At 54.8% G+C, this 15186-nt stretch overlaps 2 protein-coding genes across 4 annotated transcripts in view; both read right to left on the bottom strand.

Annotated features, from left to right (window-relative positions):
- Positions 1-287: 287 nt before the first annotated feature.
- Positions 288-4774, bottom strand: FDX1L (ferredoxin 1-like). Its single transcript, XM_006765752.2, has 5 exons — positions 4446-4774; positions 4297-4351; positions 4003-4109; positions 937-1024; positions 288-708 (listed from the first exon to the last, which is right to left on the bottom strand). Exons 1-5 carry the CDS (start codon positions 4588-4590, stop codon positions 552-554), a joined length of 552 nt encoding a protein of 183 aa, XP_006765815.1. The 5' UTR covers positions 4591-4774; the 3' UTR covers positions 288-551.
- Positions 4775-5280: 506 nt separating this feature from the next.
- The window catches only part of RAVER1 (ribonucleoprotein, PTB-binding 1), a 14404-nt gene continuing 4498 nt past the window's right edge, over positions 5281-15186 (bottom strand). Inside the window, exons 4-14 of one of the 3 annotated variants that reach the window (XM_006765753.2) lie at positions 14738-15186; positions 11142-11333; positions 10826-10955; positions 10387-10481; positions 9354-9441; positions 8836-9047; positions 8433-8741; positions 6992-7066; positions 6401-6541; positions 5934-6017; positions 5281-5844 (exon numbers count right to left, since the gene is read on the bottom strand). The exon at positions 14738-15186 is cut by the window's right edge and continues 2 nt beyond it. In XM_006765753.2, coding sequence (XP_006765816.1) covers positions 5698-5844; positions 5934-6017; positions 6401-6541; positions 6992-7066; positions 8433-8741; positions 8836-9047; positions 9354-9441; positions 10387-10481; positions 10826-10955; positions 11142-11333; positions 14738-15186 — 1922 coding nt within the window. In that variant the 3' untranslated portion in view covers positions 5281-5697. The remainder of the gene's footprint in view (positions 5845-5933; positions 6018-6400; positions 6542-6991; positions 7067-8432; positions 8742-8835; positions 9048-9353; positions 9442-10386; positions 10482-10825; positions 10956-11141; positions 11334-14737) is intronic. The other 2 variants (XM_006765756.2, XM_006765755.2) reach the window with 2 other exon arrangements.

The raw sequence follows: 15186 nt of genomic DNA on the forward strand, positions 1-15186 counted from the left end.
CCAGCCGGGCCCTTCCCCTTCCTACTCCCGGACGCTGCTGGGGGCCCTGCACACCCCTCGTGGCCTGGGCCCCTGCATATCCCTCCGCGGCTGCAGGGGCGGGGCCTTGCCCTACTGACGCACGCGTAGCCCTCCAGCCTCCAGGCCCCGTGCCAGGCCTCCAGGCCTCTGCCTCAGTTTCCCTGCTGTGGGAGGTGAGAGTCGAGGGCCTGGAAGATGAAGTTGTAGTTCCGGGGCGGGACGGGGCTGCCCCCACCTCCCCGCCAAGGACACTCGGGATGCTGGAGTTCCGTAAGGTGGTTTTATTGTCACTCTAATTAGATTCCACCCCTTTCCACACGCAGGTTCTCCGGGGCTTGGAGAGGCTGCCTCCGCAGGGGCCCTGTCTCCACCAGAGCCTGGACATGGGGTCTCTCTGAAGCATTTGGCCCTCTTGGTGCTTCTGGCATCTCTCGGGCCTGTCCACGCTCTGGGCTGGGCTGGCAACGTGGCTGTTTCTCCAGTCCTGGCCCTTGGGCCACGGGTGTCCGGGAGGGTCCAGCTGCCCATTATCAGTGCGGCTTGGGGACGTGACCATCCACGTAGAAGTTCCTGGTGATCTTGGGCAGGGTGAATTCGGCCCCTTCCAGCTCCGGGGTCAGGATGATCTGGCAGCCCAGCCGGGAGTTCTCCTGGAGGAGGGGGGCCATGTCCAGCATGTCATCCTCCCTGGGCGAGGGAGGCAGTGGTTAGCAGTGGGCACGCTGGTGCAGCTGGTGAGGGCTCAGAGGAGCAGAGATCACCGTTCAGGCCAGGGCGGGGCAGGCCGACTGAGTCCAGGGGAAGGGTTAGAGGGGAGAAAAGCTAGGGCTGCCCAGTGGGCCTCTGGACACTGGGAAGGAAAAGGCTCAACAGCCAACCCTGCGGCTCCGAGCTGCGAGGGGGCTGCCCGCTCACCTCTCATCAGGAGAAGGCAGAAAGTCCAGGTGGTCCTCGCTCACATACACATGGCAGGTGGAGCAGGCCAGGGACGCCTCACAGGCCCCTGGAGGGCAGCAAGTGAAGGGAGTTTAGGTAAGTGGCATCATCACCCAATGAAAGCCAAGGGGGAAGCCTTTTGTTTCATCACGTGCCCCTAATCTGTCCCTCCCGCCTGTATGCCCTGTGGGAGCCCCCCCCCACACCCCCGCTGTTCCTGAGCTGTGGATGGGTTTTGCAAAGAGATGTCCAAGGTGTCGCATTTCCCAAGGACTCCCCAGCAAACGGAGAGGGAAAGGCCAGGCAGGTTCCCATTGGCCTTTGAATTCCCCTGCTGTCACTGTGCTGGGCAAATGTGTTCCTGCCTCCTTTCTGCTCCTGAAGGAGGGACTGGCTCACTCAGCACCAGTGCATTAGGGGAAGGAGACAGGAAATAAAGGCTGGAAGAGGCAGAAGCTGGGGTTTTCTGATTGTCCCTGGACACATTCCCAGTCCTCTGACTGATGACTGAGAACTGTGCTTGGGGATAATGTCCCCCTTGGGCTAAAACCTTCCAAAGGGCCTTCACAGCCAGAATGAAATCCAGACTCCCCCACGCAGTCCTGGTGGCCCCCCCACCCCTTCACTCACTCCACATCAACCACACTGGCTCCCTGGGCTCGACGCCGCCACCACCACAGGACCGCTGCACTTGCTACACCTTCAGCCTGGGATGCTCTTCTCGCCACTCTTTTCGTGAACTCGAAAGATCTTGTACTTCGGAACCCAGCTGTCCTCCAAGTCCCCCTGCCTGTTTCTTGTCCTTCCCCCTTGTTAATTTATTAATTTCTGTACAGCACTGATCACACCCTGTCAACCTGTCTTCCTCTCTCTGTACTTGGCACTGAGCCTCACATGGCATGTTGTAGATGCTTGAGAGACATCTGTTACAAGCGAATGACAGGACAGAATATTTTCCTTTCTCTCCCAGACATGTCGGGTAACGAGAGTGGAGAAGCAAGGCAGCTTCCTGTCCCAGCAGAACCTCCCTGTCTACCGGGGAGAAATCAGGCCTTGAAACTCCAAGTGTTCCCTAGCATCTCTTCCTTCACCCTGTTTCCCACCTTGTTAGCATCCTCATTCCTGAGATCAAGATTATCCTATCTAATAAAAGAGTAACATGCAAATTGACCATCACTCCAACATACAAGATGGCCACCACAACATGGCCAGCAGAGGAAGGCAGTTGTGGATGATCAGGATCAGGCAGGTGGACAGAGGAGTTAGGAGCCATCAGACAGGCAGGCAGCATAGTTAGGGGCAATCAGGCAGGCAGGCAAGCGGTAGGGAGCCAGAAGTCCTGGATTGTGAGAGGGATGTCCGACTGCCCTCGAGGGGTCCCAGATTGGAGAGGGTGCAGGCTGGGCTGAGGGACTCCGCCCCCCCACACACACACACATCAATTTCGTGCACCGGGCCTCTAGTCTAATATAAATGTCCCAATTAGTCACTACACACTAACCATGTGCCAGGTACTAAGCATTACACATGAGATCTGTTTACTCTTCTGTAGCAACCCAAGGAAGAGGGAGCTAAGTTATCCCATTTTATAAGTGAGAAAACAGAGGCCAAAAGGTGCTAAGTACCTTGCTCAGGGTCACACAGCTGGTAAGAGGCAAAATTTGAAAACAGGCCACCTGCCTCTAAAACTCATATTCCAATCTATGTCCTAGACTGCCAGCTACTGGATTCCAGAACAAAACTTGAGGAAGGCCTGCCGCAACCCGCACTCCACCCCCAACATCTCCACCTCTCTAACGACTAAATCAGCCTCCCTATTACATTCACCCAACAAATAACCCTGTACTTTTTTTTTTCAGACCATCATCAGTTGCTGATGATATAATTACATGTTTACTCCCTACTAGGTTGGAACTGGTGTGAAATGACAGGAGCCTTACCTATTTTAGTACATTGTTGCCTGGCACACACTAGTGTTCAGTATTCATAGAAGAGCAGCATAGGTTTAGTGGCTAAAATTGCTGGGTTTGAATCTAATTTTGCCACTTCACCTTGGACCAGGTGTACGTAACCTGGGACTCAATTTCCTCACCTATAAAATGTGATAATCTGCCTGGCCAGTGTTGCTCAACCCATGAACCAGGAGGTCACGGTTCCAGTTCCTGGTCAGGGCACATGCAAGGGTTGCAGGTTCACTCCCCAGTAGGGGGCATGTAGGAGGCAGCTGATTGATGGTTCTCTCTCATCACTGATGTTCCTATCTCCCTCTCCCTTCCTTTCTGAAATAAAAAATATATATATTTGAAAACAAAAATAAATAAAATGATAATATATAAATAAACTATGACATAAAGTTGTCATGAAAAGTCGGTTAATATGTGTCAATATGCTTAAAGTAATGTCTGCTATTATCTTTCCTTCAACAAATACTGACTTAATACCTGTTGTGTCTAAATACCATGAGAGGCAACAGATACGTGTAAACAAGGAAAACAGGGTTTCTGATCTCATTCTGGGGAGAGATGACAAAGAAGGAAACAAAATGGTGAGAAGTGCTATGAAAACAATAAAACACAGTCACGTAAGAGGGAGGCTGGGCCATGCACACTCTAGGTCCACTGAAGAGGATGCTATTGTCAGGAAAATGACATTTACGCTGAGACGTGAAGGATAAGAAACCAGATCTGATGGAAAATCACTTCAGACCCTGGGGCGGCAAATGCAAAGGTCCTGGGGCAGGAATGAACTAGGCGGTTTGAGGAACAGCAAGAAAGCCAGTGTGGCGAGAAGAGGAAGGAAGGAGAAAGACAACACAAGCTCCCAGGCAGGAGTTGTCATGGCCTCCAGTAAATGCTCAATAAACAACGCCGGGGAAGGAACCTTGAGAGCTCCCTGGACAGGGATGAGGCAGTGCTGAGGAATCTAGATTTAGCCCAGGACCGTGGGAAGCCATGGAGGGTTAATCAGCAGAGAGACAACTAATGTGTGTGTGTTGTTGTTTTCAAGGAATGAAGGGCCTCGGAATTCCCTGTGCCTGGCTCCCACCTTCCAGGTCCACCCCATGGCGCTGGGCCAGGTGGAGCACATTATCTCCGACTCTGCCTCTCACCGGGATCCGCTGGCCCGACCGGTCTACGAACACCACGTTCACCCTGAGGACAGAGGGATGCGGATGCCGCATGGACGCGGGCCCGGGTTCCGGTGGAGTCCAGGCTTAGGGCAGGGAAGCAGGACGGAGCACAGGGGGACTCTAACGGTAAGGCTGCGGGGAAGGGGGGGGCCGGGAAAACCTCGTGGGATGAGGAGTGGGGAGTCCTCCCGCCCCCAACCCGCACTCACACGTCCCCGGGCCGCTCGGGGCCGCTCGGTTCTTCCTCCCCTGCCGAGCGCGAGCCTGGAAAACACAGTTGGATGAGCCGCGCGCAGCGCCCTGCGGGCATCCGACGGGTTAGTGCTGCCCAACCCCGGACCCGAGGCGCCGCAGGTACCTGTCACCCGGAATTTCCTGGCGGTCGCTGGTGACGCCGCCTCCCCGGATCTCCAAAAGCCCCCAGAACGGCTCCACCAGCGACCTTTGGCCACCCGCAGCAAGAGCCCAGCACTCACGCCACCCCGGGCCACGGAGGCGGCCATGACAGGCGTCACGTGACCCGGAACTGGAGCATGCGCGGTAGCGCGCGAGCGAGGCGGACTAATTACCGCACTATAAGCGCCCACGGCGGTGGGGCAGCCATGGCTGGAGTTGGGGGGCAGAGGCAGCGACGGGATCTGGCACACCAAGACCTGTAGGGCCACCCCAGCCCTCCCACCCAGGCCCACTGTCTCAAGAACCAGTCAGCTCTGCTTTCTTTAAAACCATTTACTTCTAAACTTTAATTCAGCAAAGGTCTGTGTGAGAGGATGGGAGACGCCCAGAGTAAGAAGGAAGCTGTGGCCTAGCGGGCCAGGGGCGGGCCCAGGGTCACTTCAGGTCAACAGGTCCTGCTGGTGGGCAGGAGCAGAGTTTATCTGCATGGAGTTGTGTGATTCCAGCAATGGTCCAAGGGGAGGCCAGCTCCAAGTGACCTGGCCAGGGATGGCGGTGCTCATCTTCAACATGGGGGGAGTCAGCAGAGGCTCAGTGAGGTGCACAGTGCCGGACTCCCATAGACAAAGAGCAGGGGACTGGTTTCAGTGGGTAGAGGAATGGCGGAGGTGGGTGGGAAAGACATGGGAGAAAGAGAAAAGAGCCGAGCCATTTCAAACCGAAGAGTGTGGAATGGAGGCTCAGACATGTTGAAACTTGCAGGTATAAGACCTGGGGGTCGTCCTGGATTGTTTAAAAAATAATAAAAATTAGAAAAGGAAACAAAAGTCAATTGTCAAAGTTAAAAAAGAGGGATAGTCTCTGATCCTCACGGGAGGTCAGGGAAACCTCCAAGGCACTCGAAAGGCCAAGATACAGGAGCGACGAGGCAGAAGAGGGCTCCCCGAGAGGCAGATGCTGGCGGACACAGGGAGGGCAGAAAGGGGCCCAGCCTGCTCTCTCTTAAGGCTGCAGGGTTTCCGTGCTAGGAGCAGACCAGAGATGCAGAGTAGCCCCCAGACTCTCCCATACTCCTTGGGCTCCAGCTGGTTGGTCAGCAAAGTCTTTCAGAGATTTTCTATTACTGAAAGGAAAAAACAAAACAAAAAAACAAAACACCAGAAAACCCAGAAGCGATTTGGTGCAGGCCCTGGAGCATCTCTGGCACTAGCCCCTTAGAAAATCCTCTTGCGCTTCAGGTACGAATCTGCATAATGGCCACCAAGGCCTTGGGAGTGCTGTCCCACATAGCTGCCTTCTGGGCTGGGCTCTGGCGAGGGCAGCAGGTGGGCAAAACTGCGTTTCTGGCCACCCAGTGGCGTCTAGAAACAGAGGAGAGGGGGTAGCAAGTCAGGGGCCACCTGGGGGTCACCGTTCCCCAGCTGTGTGTGCCCTCAACCCTTGCCCGTACCTTCAGCAGGTGGCTATGGCCATTGGGCCCAGGGCCCAGGCCCAGGAGCCCTTCTCCGGAGCCCAGTGGAGAGGAACCAACCGCCTGGCAGAAATGGGAGATGGGATAAAAGAAACATCCCCCAGAACAAAGGTCAGGACTTCAGATTCAAATCATGCCTCTGTTGTTTACTCGCCATGATTGGGGGCACATTAGCCCTGTCTCTGAGCTTCAGTTTTTTCATCTGTCAACTGGGGCCAAGAACATCCAACACGTGGCTTCTGGGAGACTAAGCGGAGGCTCAGAAGGCCGGGCAGCACCAGGTGCTACACACACAGGTGCAGGAAAGCTGTTCTAATTCACCTTGGCGCTAAGCAAAACTGATCCCTGCCACCACCCAGCCTTGACCTAGGCACCGAGGGTCACAGGGATCCCTTGCGTCCTGGTTGTCCCTGGGAACCTGTGCTCAGCTGGGGGAGGCTCCTCACCTTGTTAAGGTGGCTTTGCTTGAGGCCAGCCTGCAGGCCGCTGGTGAAGTAGGAAGTGGGCGAGCCCGAATAAAAGTGAGAGAAGGATCCCCCACCACCTCCACCACTCCGTTCGCTGAAGCCACTGGGTGGAGGGGACATCTGCAGAGAGGAGGCAGGCTGAGTAAGGAAGACTACTGCAGTATCCATCCGCTTTTGTAAACCACTCCTAAATGACTCTGGACTTTGGCCAACAAGCAGAGGTGCCTGGCTCCTTTCTGCCTCTAGGGAATCCTGGGATCACCACCACGTGTATGTACGCAGGCTGGCCAGCTGGAGGGTGTTCCACGTGGAGCTCACCAGCAGAGGCCCCCAGACAAGGCCCATTTACCAACCTACTGGCCACCAGGTATATGACTAAGGCCCCTGTAAATTGTTGAGCTTCAGCTGAGCTATAATGTGAGTGTAGAGAACCACCCACCCACCATCCCACAGAATGGTATGAAATGATAAAATGTTTGCCATTCTAAGCCACAAGTTGTAGGACCACTTGTTATGCAGCAAAAGCTAACTGATACACCTGGAAGGTGGGATTCACAGGGCAGCTCTTACTTTGTGTCGGCTGGGTCCGTGAGGCCCGAGGGCTGGCTCCCGTGGGTGGGAGAAGAGCCGCCTAGGTCCCATGTCCTGAATGAAAGTGGGAGAAAGTGTGTTGGGTTGGGATCTGCAACAACCTCACTCTTAGCTGAATTCTCCAGCACAGATGTCATTAGGGAAGTTTGCCCCTTCCAGTAGAGGGGAAACTCGACCTGTAGAGTGGGGCAATGAGGCAGAATGTGCTCTGTCCCAAGGATGGCTCCACCTAAGACCCAGAGATGACTACTATGAAGTCATGTGGCCCCACTGGAGCCAGGTGTTTGGAGTTTTCAAGGCAAGCTGAGCAACAGGGTTGTGTGAATGCTTGCAGTTTTTATATGTTGGTATCAGCGTTTACTTCAGTGTTTTTTTTAATAGACTTCACTATCAATTGTTACTCTTTTATATACAAAAGGCTAAGTGACCGACCATACGTCCGTCCAACCATCTGGTACGTATGACGCACACTGGCAATTTAAAAATAAACGGTGACTCACACATGCACGATACATATAAAGCTCTCACTGGCACCAATCTAGACAGAGTAGGAATATTCCTACCTGAACCCGTTTCAGACATGGTCAGTTATATGTTGCTTTCTCTTTAGTTTGAAGAGTGCGTGGCGTTAAAGTTGTAAATACTTCATCACAAGGGAAATTAGTCAAGCACTCTGAAAGTGTCTTTACTCTTAATGTGGTGTATAGGGAGATATTAGAGTAAGTTTAATAAATTTATCAGTCATTGTTTTTATATCATGTTTTTGGGTTTTTTTGTATCATGTTTTTGTTTTCATATCATGTCTTTGTTGTTGTTATATCATGTTGTTATTGTTTGTTAATCAATTTATATATTATTTTCATATACATTTTACTAATTTTCTTTCATCTCTGACAGTTCTATTATAGAGAAAGGATGAATAGCGATATTAAAATATTTCTTCTAATTGATTTCCTTTCAATGTGCACAAATCCATGCACCAGGCCACTAGTTTTCTTATAATACAGTGTGGGTCAAACAACACAGGTGGCCTGCAAGTGGCCAGTCTGCAACATCTGACCTGGAAAACGTTGGAGTCATAGAAAGAACAGTTCCCCAGGGATAGAGACAGGAATCTCAGAGGGGAGAGGAGAGAGAAGGGCAGAGAGACAGGAAGCTGAGCCCTGTCTCTAAGGAGAAGTATAGCCTAAGGCCTCTTGGGAGAGAAAGACAGACAGGAAGCAAGGTCTGATGTGCAGAAACAAACAAGAGACTGAAGGGCAAGGACCGTGTCTGGCATGTTCCCCACTGTCACAGTGCTGGGCCTGGCACAGTCAGTGCTAGAGAAATATTGGTTTGGAGAATGACTTGCTCCCAGGGGACAAAGGGCCACAGTGGCCAGCCTTCGGGAGGGCTGACAACAGGGCAGAAAGATACTCACCGAAGGGTAGTCGAAGCCATAGCTGTCAGGAAGCCCTGGTTCGGGGGGCAGGCGCGTGCTGGTGAGGGGGCTGAGCAGGCGGGATTTGAGCTGGAAGGCTTTGCTGCTGCCGCCACCTCCACCACCGCCGCCTCTGGGGACTGGGGGGTTAGGCAGGGGGCCCTCAGCTGGGTGGTGGCTTCTCCCGGCGCCTCCCCAGCCCCGGGCCTCCTTACTCGCCAGATTGCTGGCAGGGAGCAGGCTGTGTAGGTTCAGGTAAGGGTTCAGGGGGATCCGGAAGTCCTTGGGAGGCTCCCCCAACAGTGAGACCTGTGGCGAGAGGGCTGGATTCGAGAGGGTTCCTGATGGGAAACATCGCAGGGCAGGAGACTGGAACAGTGCTGGGCCCAGGACAGGACCTTACCCCGGGCGGTGTTGGCAGAGGTCCACTATCTTTCTGTAGGCCTCTAAGGCCAGTGCCTAGGAGTCCCACAGGGGCAGGGGGTGTAGTGAGCTGGGCTGCTGGGGGACCCAGGCCCATGGGTTCTCGGTCGCCTCCGGAAGGACCAAGCAGTGGCGGTAACAGGGGTGGTGGCTTCCCTCGCCGGGGTGGCAGCTCCGGGGGCAGGCCCCCTCCTACAGAGAAAAGAATGTCAGTGGCCCATACAGGACCCTTCCTTCCCAGGGTCCTAAAGCATTTGCTTAGACCAGGGTGAACTGCCGAGGAACAACTATGCGCTGGGCACTGAGCAAGCCCTCTGCGTGTATCAACTCCCAGAATACTCCTGGGTTCCCCCACAAGGTAGGCACCCAGCTGACAGACACTGAGACCCAGAAAGGTTAGGGCACTTGCCCAAGGCCATGCAGCTGGAAACGTACCACCCAATAGGGAAAGGGAAGCAGAATGGGCCCAGAGAGATGACCAGGCGCAGGGTCTGTTACCTGCAGACAGCTCCCCAAGGAGGTGGTTGGCCGACTGGGCACCAGGCTGCAGGGGGCCCAAGGGAGAGTCTCCCAGGATCCCAGGCTTCTGGGGACAGAGCACAATCAGCTGGTGATGGGGGCAGTGTGGCCTTAGCAGCAGACAGGTATTGCCAAGGGTCTCAATGCCCCGCACACCCAGACTCTAGCCCACGCTGTTCACGGGTCCCCCAATGTCTGTGACACCCTGGCCATCATCCACCTGGCCAGCTAGTGGTAACCAAGTACCTCCTGCATGTCAAGGCCCACCTGAGACCCAGGGAACATGGACCATACACTCAGCCGTCAGGGCCTACCACCCCAGTGTTAGTATCACACACACACCGTGACAATCCTTAGGCACCCACCAGCCCACACCCAGCCTCCTGCTCATTATCACGGAAGGAGTCATTCTGAGCTACACATGGATTCAGTCAGTCTCTTAGACACACGAAAAAGTCCAAGCCCACAACTTCACACTGTCAGTTATCATCAGACATACTCATGACACTGACAGGGCCCCAGTGAATCAAACCAGACAGGGTAGTACATGTATGTTCTATTTTTCTGTGTCCATCTATGTGTGGTGTGTGTGTGCGCGCGTGCGCACGCACATGTCTCTGTCTGACACACCGGTACCATACTAAGGTGTGGTGTCTATTTTTGTGTGTGTATGTGTCCCCATGTATATCAGTTTTTGCATGTGTCTCCGTGTGTGCACTGAAGTGGTATGGTATGTATATTTGTGTGTGTGTGTGTGTCTATTTTTGTGTCTTTGCGTGAGAGAGTAGGGGTGAAAGGCCATTCTATTCCCTGGTGGGGCCAGGTTCTTCCCCAAACTGAGTCCTGGGCACCCGTGACAGGTCAGGCCCCATATCAAGCACCAAGGACACAGCCAGATGGCCCACAACCCCGAAGGCAAGGCCCAGATGTGAGTAGTGTTTGAAACTGAAAGGAAGGGGCTGTGGCAGCACATGTGAGTAAGGAGGGAACCTAGGGCCCACACCCATGTTACCTTCTGACCCTGGGTTTGCAGGGCCAGCTGCAGCAGCGCCGTGGACAGAGCAGGCCCATTGAGCAGTGGCATGGCTGGAGGGGCACCCAGGAGACCTGGAGGGAGACCCGGGAAATGGGCGGTGATCCCTGGATGGAAGCCCCCCTCTGCAATTAGAGGCAGCCCTGCACCTGAAGCCATGAGAGAGCAAGTGAACAGCCCTAAGGAAGGGCCTGGGAAGGGAGTCTGCCCTGGGAAAGGATGGCCCCTTTCCCACCACCTTGCCTCACTGCAGGCTGCAATGCTCCCACCTATGACCCCGTGCAGGTGACCTCCATTCTTAACACGGCTCTTGCTCATGGGGCTCTTGTCACAGGGAGCTCAGGTGGGAACACAGTCCCTGGGAGACGCCGGCTGAGAGGCTGGGGACCCCGCCCGCTGTTCACGCGACACGCCTTACCCTGCTTGCCTCCCGAGCTGCTGTGAAGCAGGGGATTGAGCAGCAGCTGGAGGGAGGCGGAAGGCCCCAGGTTGTTGAGCAGCTGCAGGATATTGGGTTCAGGCAGGAGTCCTTTGCCCCGATTGAGGGCCTGAGGAGAGAAAAGGACGGTGGTTCAGAGCCCTGCCAGGCCACAGAGGTGAGGCCTCGTCCTTCCCTACTGCCCCCAGAACCTGAGTGGTGACCGCCAAGAGCCTGATTTCTCAAGGGAGGGCCTGCCCCCCCCACCCCCCCGCGCCGCCAGCTTCCCATTCCCACTCCCTGGGCACACACTCACCGTGGCCTGGGCAGCGATGAGCGCAGCCAGCATGCTGCGCCCAGGGGGTCCTGGGGCACAGAAGGAGATGCGCAGGTGGCTGCCCCCCAGGGCCAGGCCGTCTGCCTCCTGCTGCACCTCTTCAGCCATCTCGGCAGTCTCATACTCCAGCACAGCGAAGCCCTTCAGCTGCCCATCCTGGCCGTACGCCAGCTGGTGAGGGTGCGGGGAGGTGGACGTGAGTGCCAGGGGGCAGTGACCACTCTCACATAGAGTGACAACTGTGACCAGGCATGGATCCCGATTAAGAGACCCCCTCCCCGCCAGAGAGGGTAGATTTTTGGGCCTGGCACTGTTCTGAGCCCTGTTCTTCATTAGCTCATTGAATCTTCTCTATGGCCTGGAGAAGCTGCATCCTACCCATTTCTCAGAGGGGGCAACTGAGGCTCAGAGAAGTCAGTATGCTCAAGGTCACACAGCTGGTGGGAGGACAACGCTGGGATCTGTCTCATAGGGATCAACTCCCTTGGGCTTCATGCCAGTGTCACTTTGGGACTTTGAGATTCCTGAGCATAGGAAGCAAGCTGAGGTTTCAGGGCTGGGAGGAGGGGCTGGCTGGAAAAGAGGCCGGTGGGTGGTTTTGGAGCACCACCAAGTCAGGAGCCTCAGGCCAAGGACACTGCAGCCAGGGCTGGGAAGGCACAGAGCCTGGGGGCAAAGCAAGCGGCCTCTGAGCTCAGGTGAAAGGTAACAGCCAGTGAGCCACAGGACAGGGAACAGAGGTGCGATCTCCCGGGCAGACCAGGGAGGCCTGTGCATCCCCCTTGATTGCAGCCATTTGGTACTTTAGGCTTACAGCTCCTCCTCCAGGCCCTTAGGCCAGATGTGTTCCCAGACTGAGAATTTTTAAGAAATCAGAAAGGAAGAATGCCACACATACATATTACACATCAGTCACTCCAGTGGGGTCCAGGGCACCCTGAAAATCAAACACGCAAGTAGCTCTGCATCAAGACACTAAGAGAAAGGCCACGGACAGCCCCACATTGGTTCTCTGCTGCTAGACCTCTTGGTTTTCAGGATATTGTGAGAGCTGGCATTGTGGATGGAGGCTATCCCAGGGAAAGCAGATACTGGGTGAGAGCACTCAGCTGGGCTCTTCACTGTGTCCAGATGCAGGCCCTGTCAGCATGCCCACTCTGCAGATGAGGAAACTGAGGCTCAGAGAGTGGCAGTCCCTTGCCCAGGCCACAGAGCTGGAGCTGGGATCAAGCAAGGCAAAGCTGATACCCTTAACAGGACTGGCCACCTCAGGGTGGCGATGGCTCTCCCAAGAACTAGTGTCATTTCTCTGGGTTCTGACTGAGGTAGGGTGGTTTGGGACCAACCCAGTGTCCACCAGGAGGGAATGGTCCAGAGTCCATAAAATGGAATATGGCACAGCTGCAAAGGGACTGAGGAAGCTCTCATGTCTGAACAACGAAAGATGCCCAAGACAGAATGAGTGGAAAAACCAAACCAACGCAGGCACAGCAACGAATGGGTCAAGAGAGGAATGCAGGAACATACAAACACATTCGTTGAAAACGCTTAATAAAATCTCGCTGGAAGGACACAACAAACTGGTACAAGCAGGGGCTCTGCAGGAAAAGTGCTGGGGGGCTGGAGGGAGCCTTTACCACAGAATGTGCTGAATTTCCAAATGTGATTGGACTGTCCTTTCAGAAAAGCAACTAAGTGGAAAAGGCTTTTTTCACAAGGTCATGTGAAACCTGCTTTATACATATTTATAACATTCAAGCATTTTTAAGCAACTCTGTAATGAAATAAAGCAACTATAAGATGTAAATCTGCCTGTGAATAAATGACAAAGTGCCTTAGAGTGAGTTGCTATGGGACCTTGGTCTCATCTTGATTATGTTGAGAATAAAGCCCCCCATCCCCAGGACAACAGCAGATTCCCAGAGTGGCATCGGCCATCGTGGGAGGCAAGGGCACCAGTTAAGAGCACAGGCCCTGGAGTCAGCTGCCTGACCTTGACTCCCAGCCCACCTCCAACTGGCTGGCTGGCCTGGGCAGGTGCCCCTCCCTGGCCCTCAGTTTTCTCATCTGTAAGGTGGGGCAGCTACTGTATCTACCTCAAAGGGTAGTTGTAGGGATTCAATAAGATGTTCAACAAGGGCAGGGAAGGGTCCCACTCCAGCCATAGTAGCTCAGGGAGGCTGTTGGCTGGGGCCCAGCACCCGCTTTGCGTGCCAGGCAGGGTAGCCTCCAGCCATCAGCCCATCTCTGGCCAGGCCCCACACCAAGGCCGGGACACACATCTTCTCACAATCACAGATGAACAGAGACTCAGAGGGTCAAAAGGCAACCAGATGGGGAAACTGAGGCTCAAAGAGAGAACTTGTAGTTCTTGCCAACCTCAACCTCCGCGTGAGGAAGTGGCCATCGAACTAATTCATCCATGTCCTGAGCCCCACCCAGGGCCTAACACACAGTAGGTACAGGAGCATGAATGAATGCTGAGAGCAAGGAGAGGAGTTCCTACACATGTCCCATTCCCAAGTCCTAAAAGCATTCATACAAGAGGAGTGGGCCCCACCTAACACCAGAGCTGGGGTCTGAGTCAGGTATCAGCTTCCTCTAGGCTGCCTGGGGCTCTGGAGTCAGGCTGCAGTGTTCCAATCCTGGCTCTACCAGGCCCTGGCTGCATAACCTGGGGCATGTTACTTGACCCCGCTGTACCTCAGTGTCCCCACATGAAAATGGGGATAATACCTGTTACAGGTTGTTACGGAAAAAAAGGGACAGCAATAACGTGCTCAGAATCCAGTGAGTGCTAAAGGAACGTCTGCCTTGGGGGAGGCCAAGACCATCTGGGGCTCTGCCAGGGCTGGGCCTGGCCGATTCTCACCCCACTGTGCTTGTCACGGGCACACATACAGACGTGCCTGACAAGTGTGACTTGGATGAACCAGGGATGTTTTGCTAACCAATGTGTGAACACTGAATCCCTTAAGAATGAACCTGGTCAATCCATTTTCTAACCTTAAGGCTAAACAGACTGTGGGCTCCTCCAGAGCAGTCTCCCCAATGCGGGCCTGGGACCCAGTAGGTGTTCAAGAGACAGCTAACGAGTGCAGAAGTGAAGGTGAACGAGGGATGAACAAGCCTTCTGCCCAGCTTTTACAAAGGCAGCCTCACTTGCACTTCACATGGGGAGAGGCCAGAGAGGTTAAACCAGGCACTAGGGCAGAGGTTCTCAACCTGTGGGTCACACCCCCTTTGGCGGTCGAACGACCCTTTCACAGGGGTCGCCTAAGACCATCCTGCATATCAGATATTTACATTACGATTCATAACAGTAGCAACATCACAGTTATGAAGTAGCAACGAAAATAATTTTGGGAATGCAGGGATTTGAGCCCTAGTCATCTGGCTCCTGTCTGAGCTCCACCAAGTGGCCTAACAAGAACCCCATTCAAAATGGCAATGCCAACACTTTACTGAAAAGGGATCCGGGAGACTGGGGAGGGCAGGTGAACCCAAAGGACCCCGCCCAGGTGCTCCAGGCCTGGCATCTGCTCCCCAGGTTCCCACTCCAGGCACAAGCTCACCTGGCAGAAGGTCGGTGTGTGGACAGCCGACAGAGCCTGACGCAGGGCGTCCACGTCACTGAAGCCAGGGGGCAGGCGGTCAACACAGAGGCAGCGGGAGTGGAGCAGGGCGGGTGTCAGCTGCCCCGCATCTGTCCAGTGCACATAGAGGGTGCGCGTGCCCAGCGGCTTGCCCAGCAGGTCCGATTTGGCACGGGCAGCCGAGTCCTTCTTCATGTACTCGGCAAAGCCATACCCCTTGGAATGGCCAGTGCGCTCGCTATAGACCAGGAAGCAGCGCTCCAGGCTGCCGAAGGGCCGCACCAGCTCCTCGAACTGCTGCTGCGTGAGGCTGGGGGGCAGGTTGGCCACGCAGAGCAAGGCGTCAGCGGGCTGCAGCTGCACAGACAGCTCGCGCTCCCGCAGGCAGCTCTGGTGGAAGGTGCTGATGGCGGCCTCGGCTTGCTCCC

The sequence above is a fragment of the Myotis davidii genome, unplaced genomic scaffold (genome assembly GCF_000327345.1).
Source record: "Myotis davidii unplaced genomic scaffold, ASM32734v1 scaffold1439, whole genome shotgun sequence".
Lineage (NCBI taxonomy): Eukaryota > Metazoa > Chordata > Mammalia > Chiroptera > Vespertilionidae > Myotis > Myotis davidii.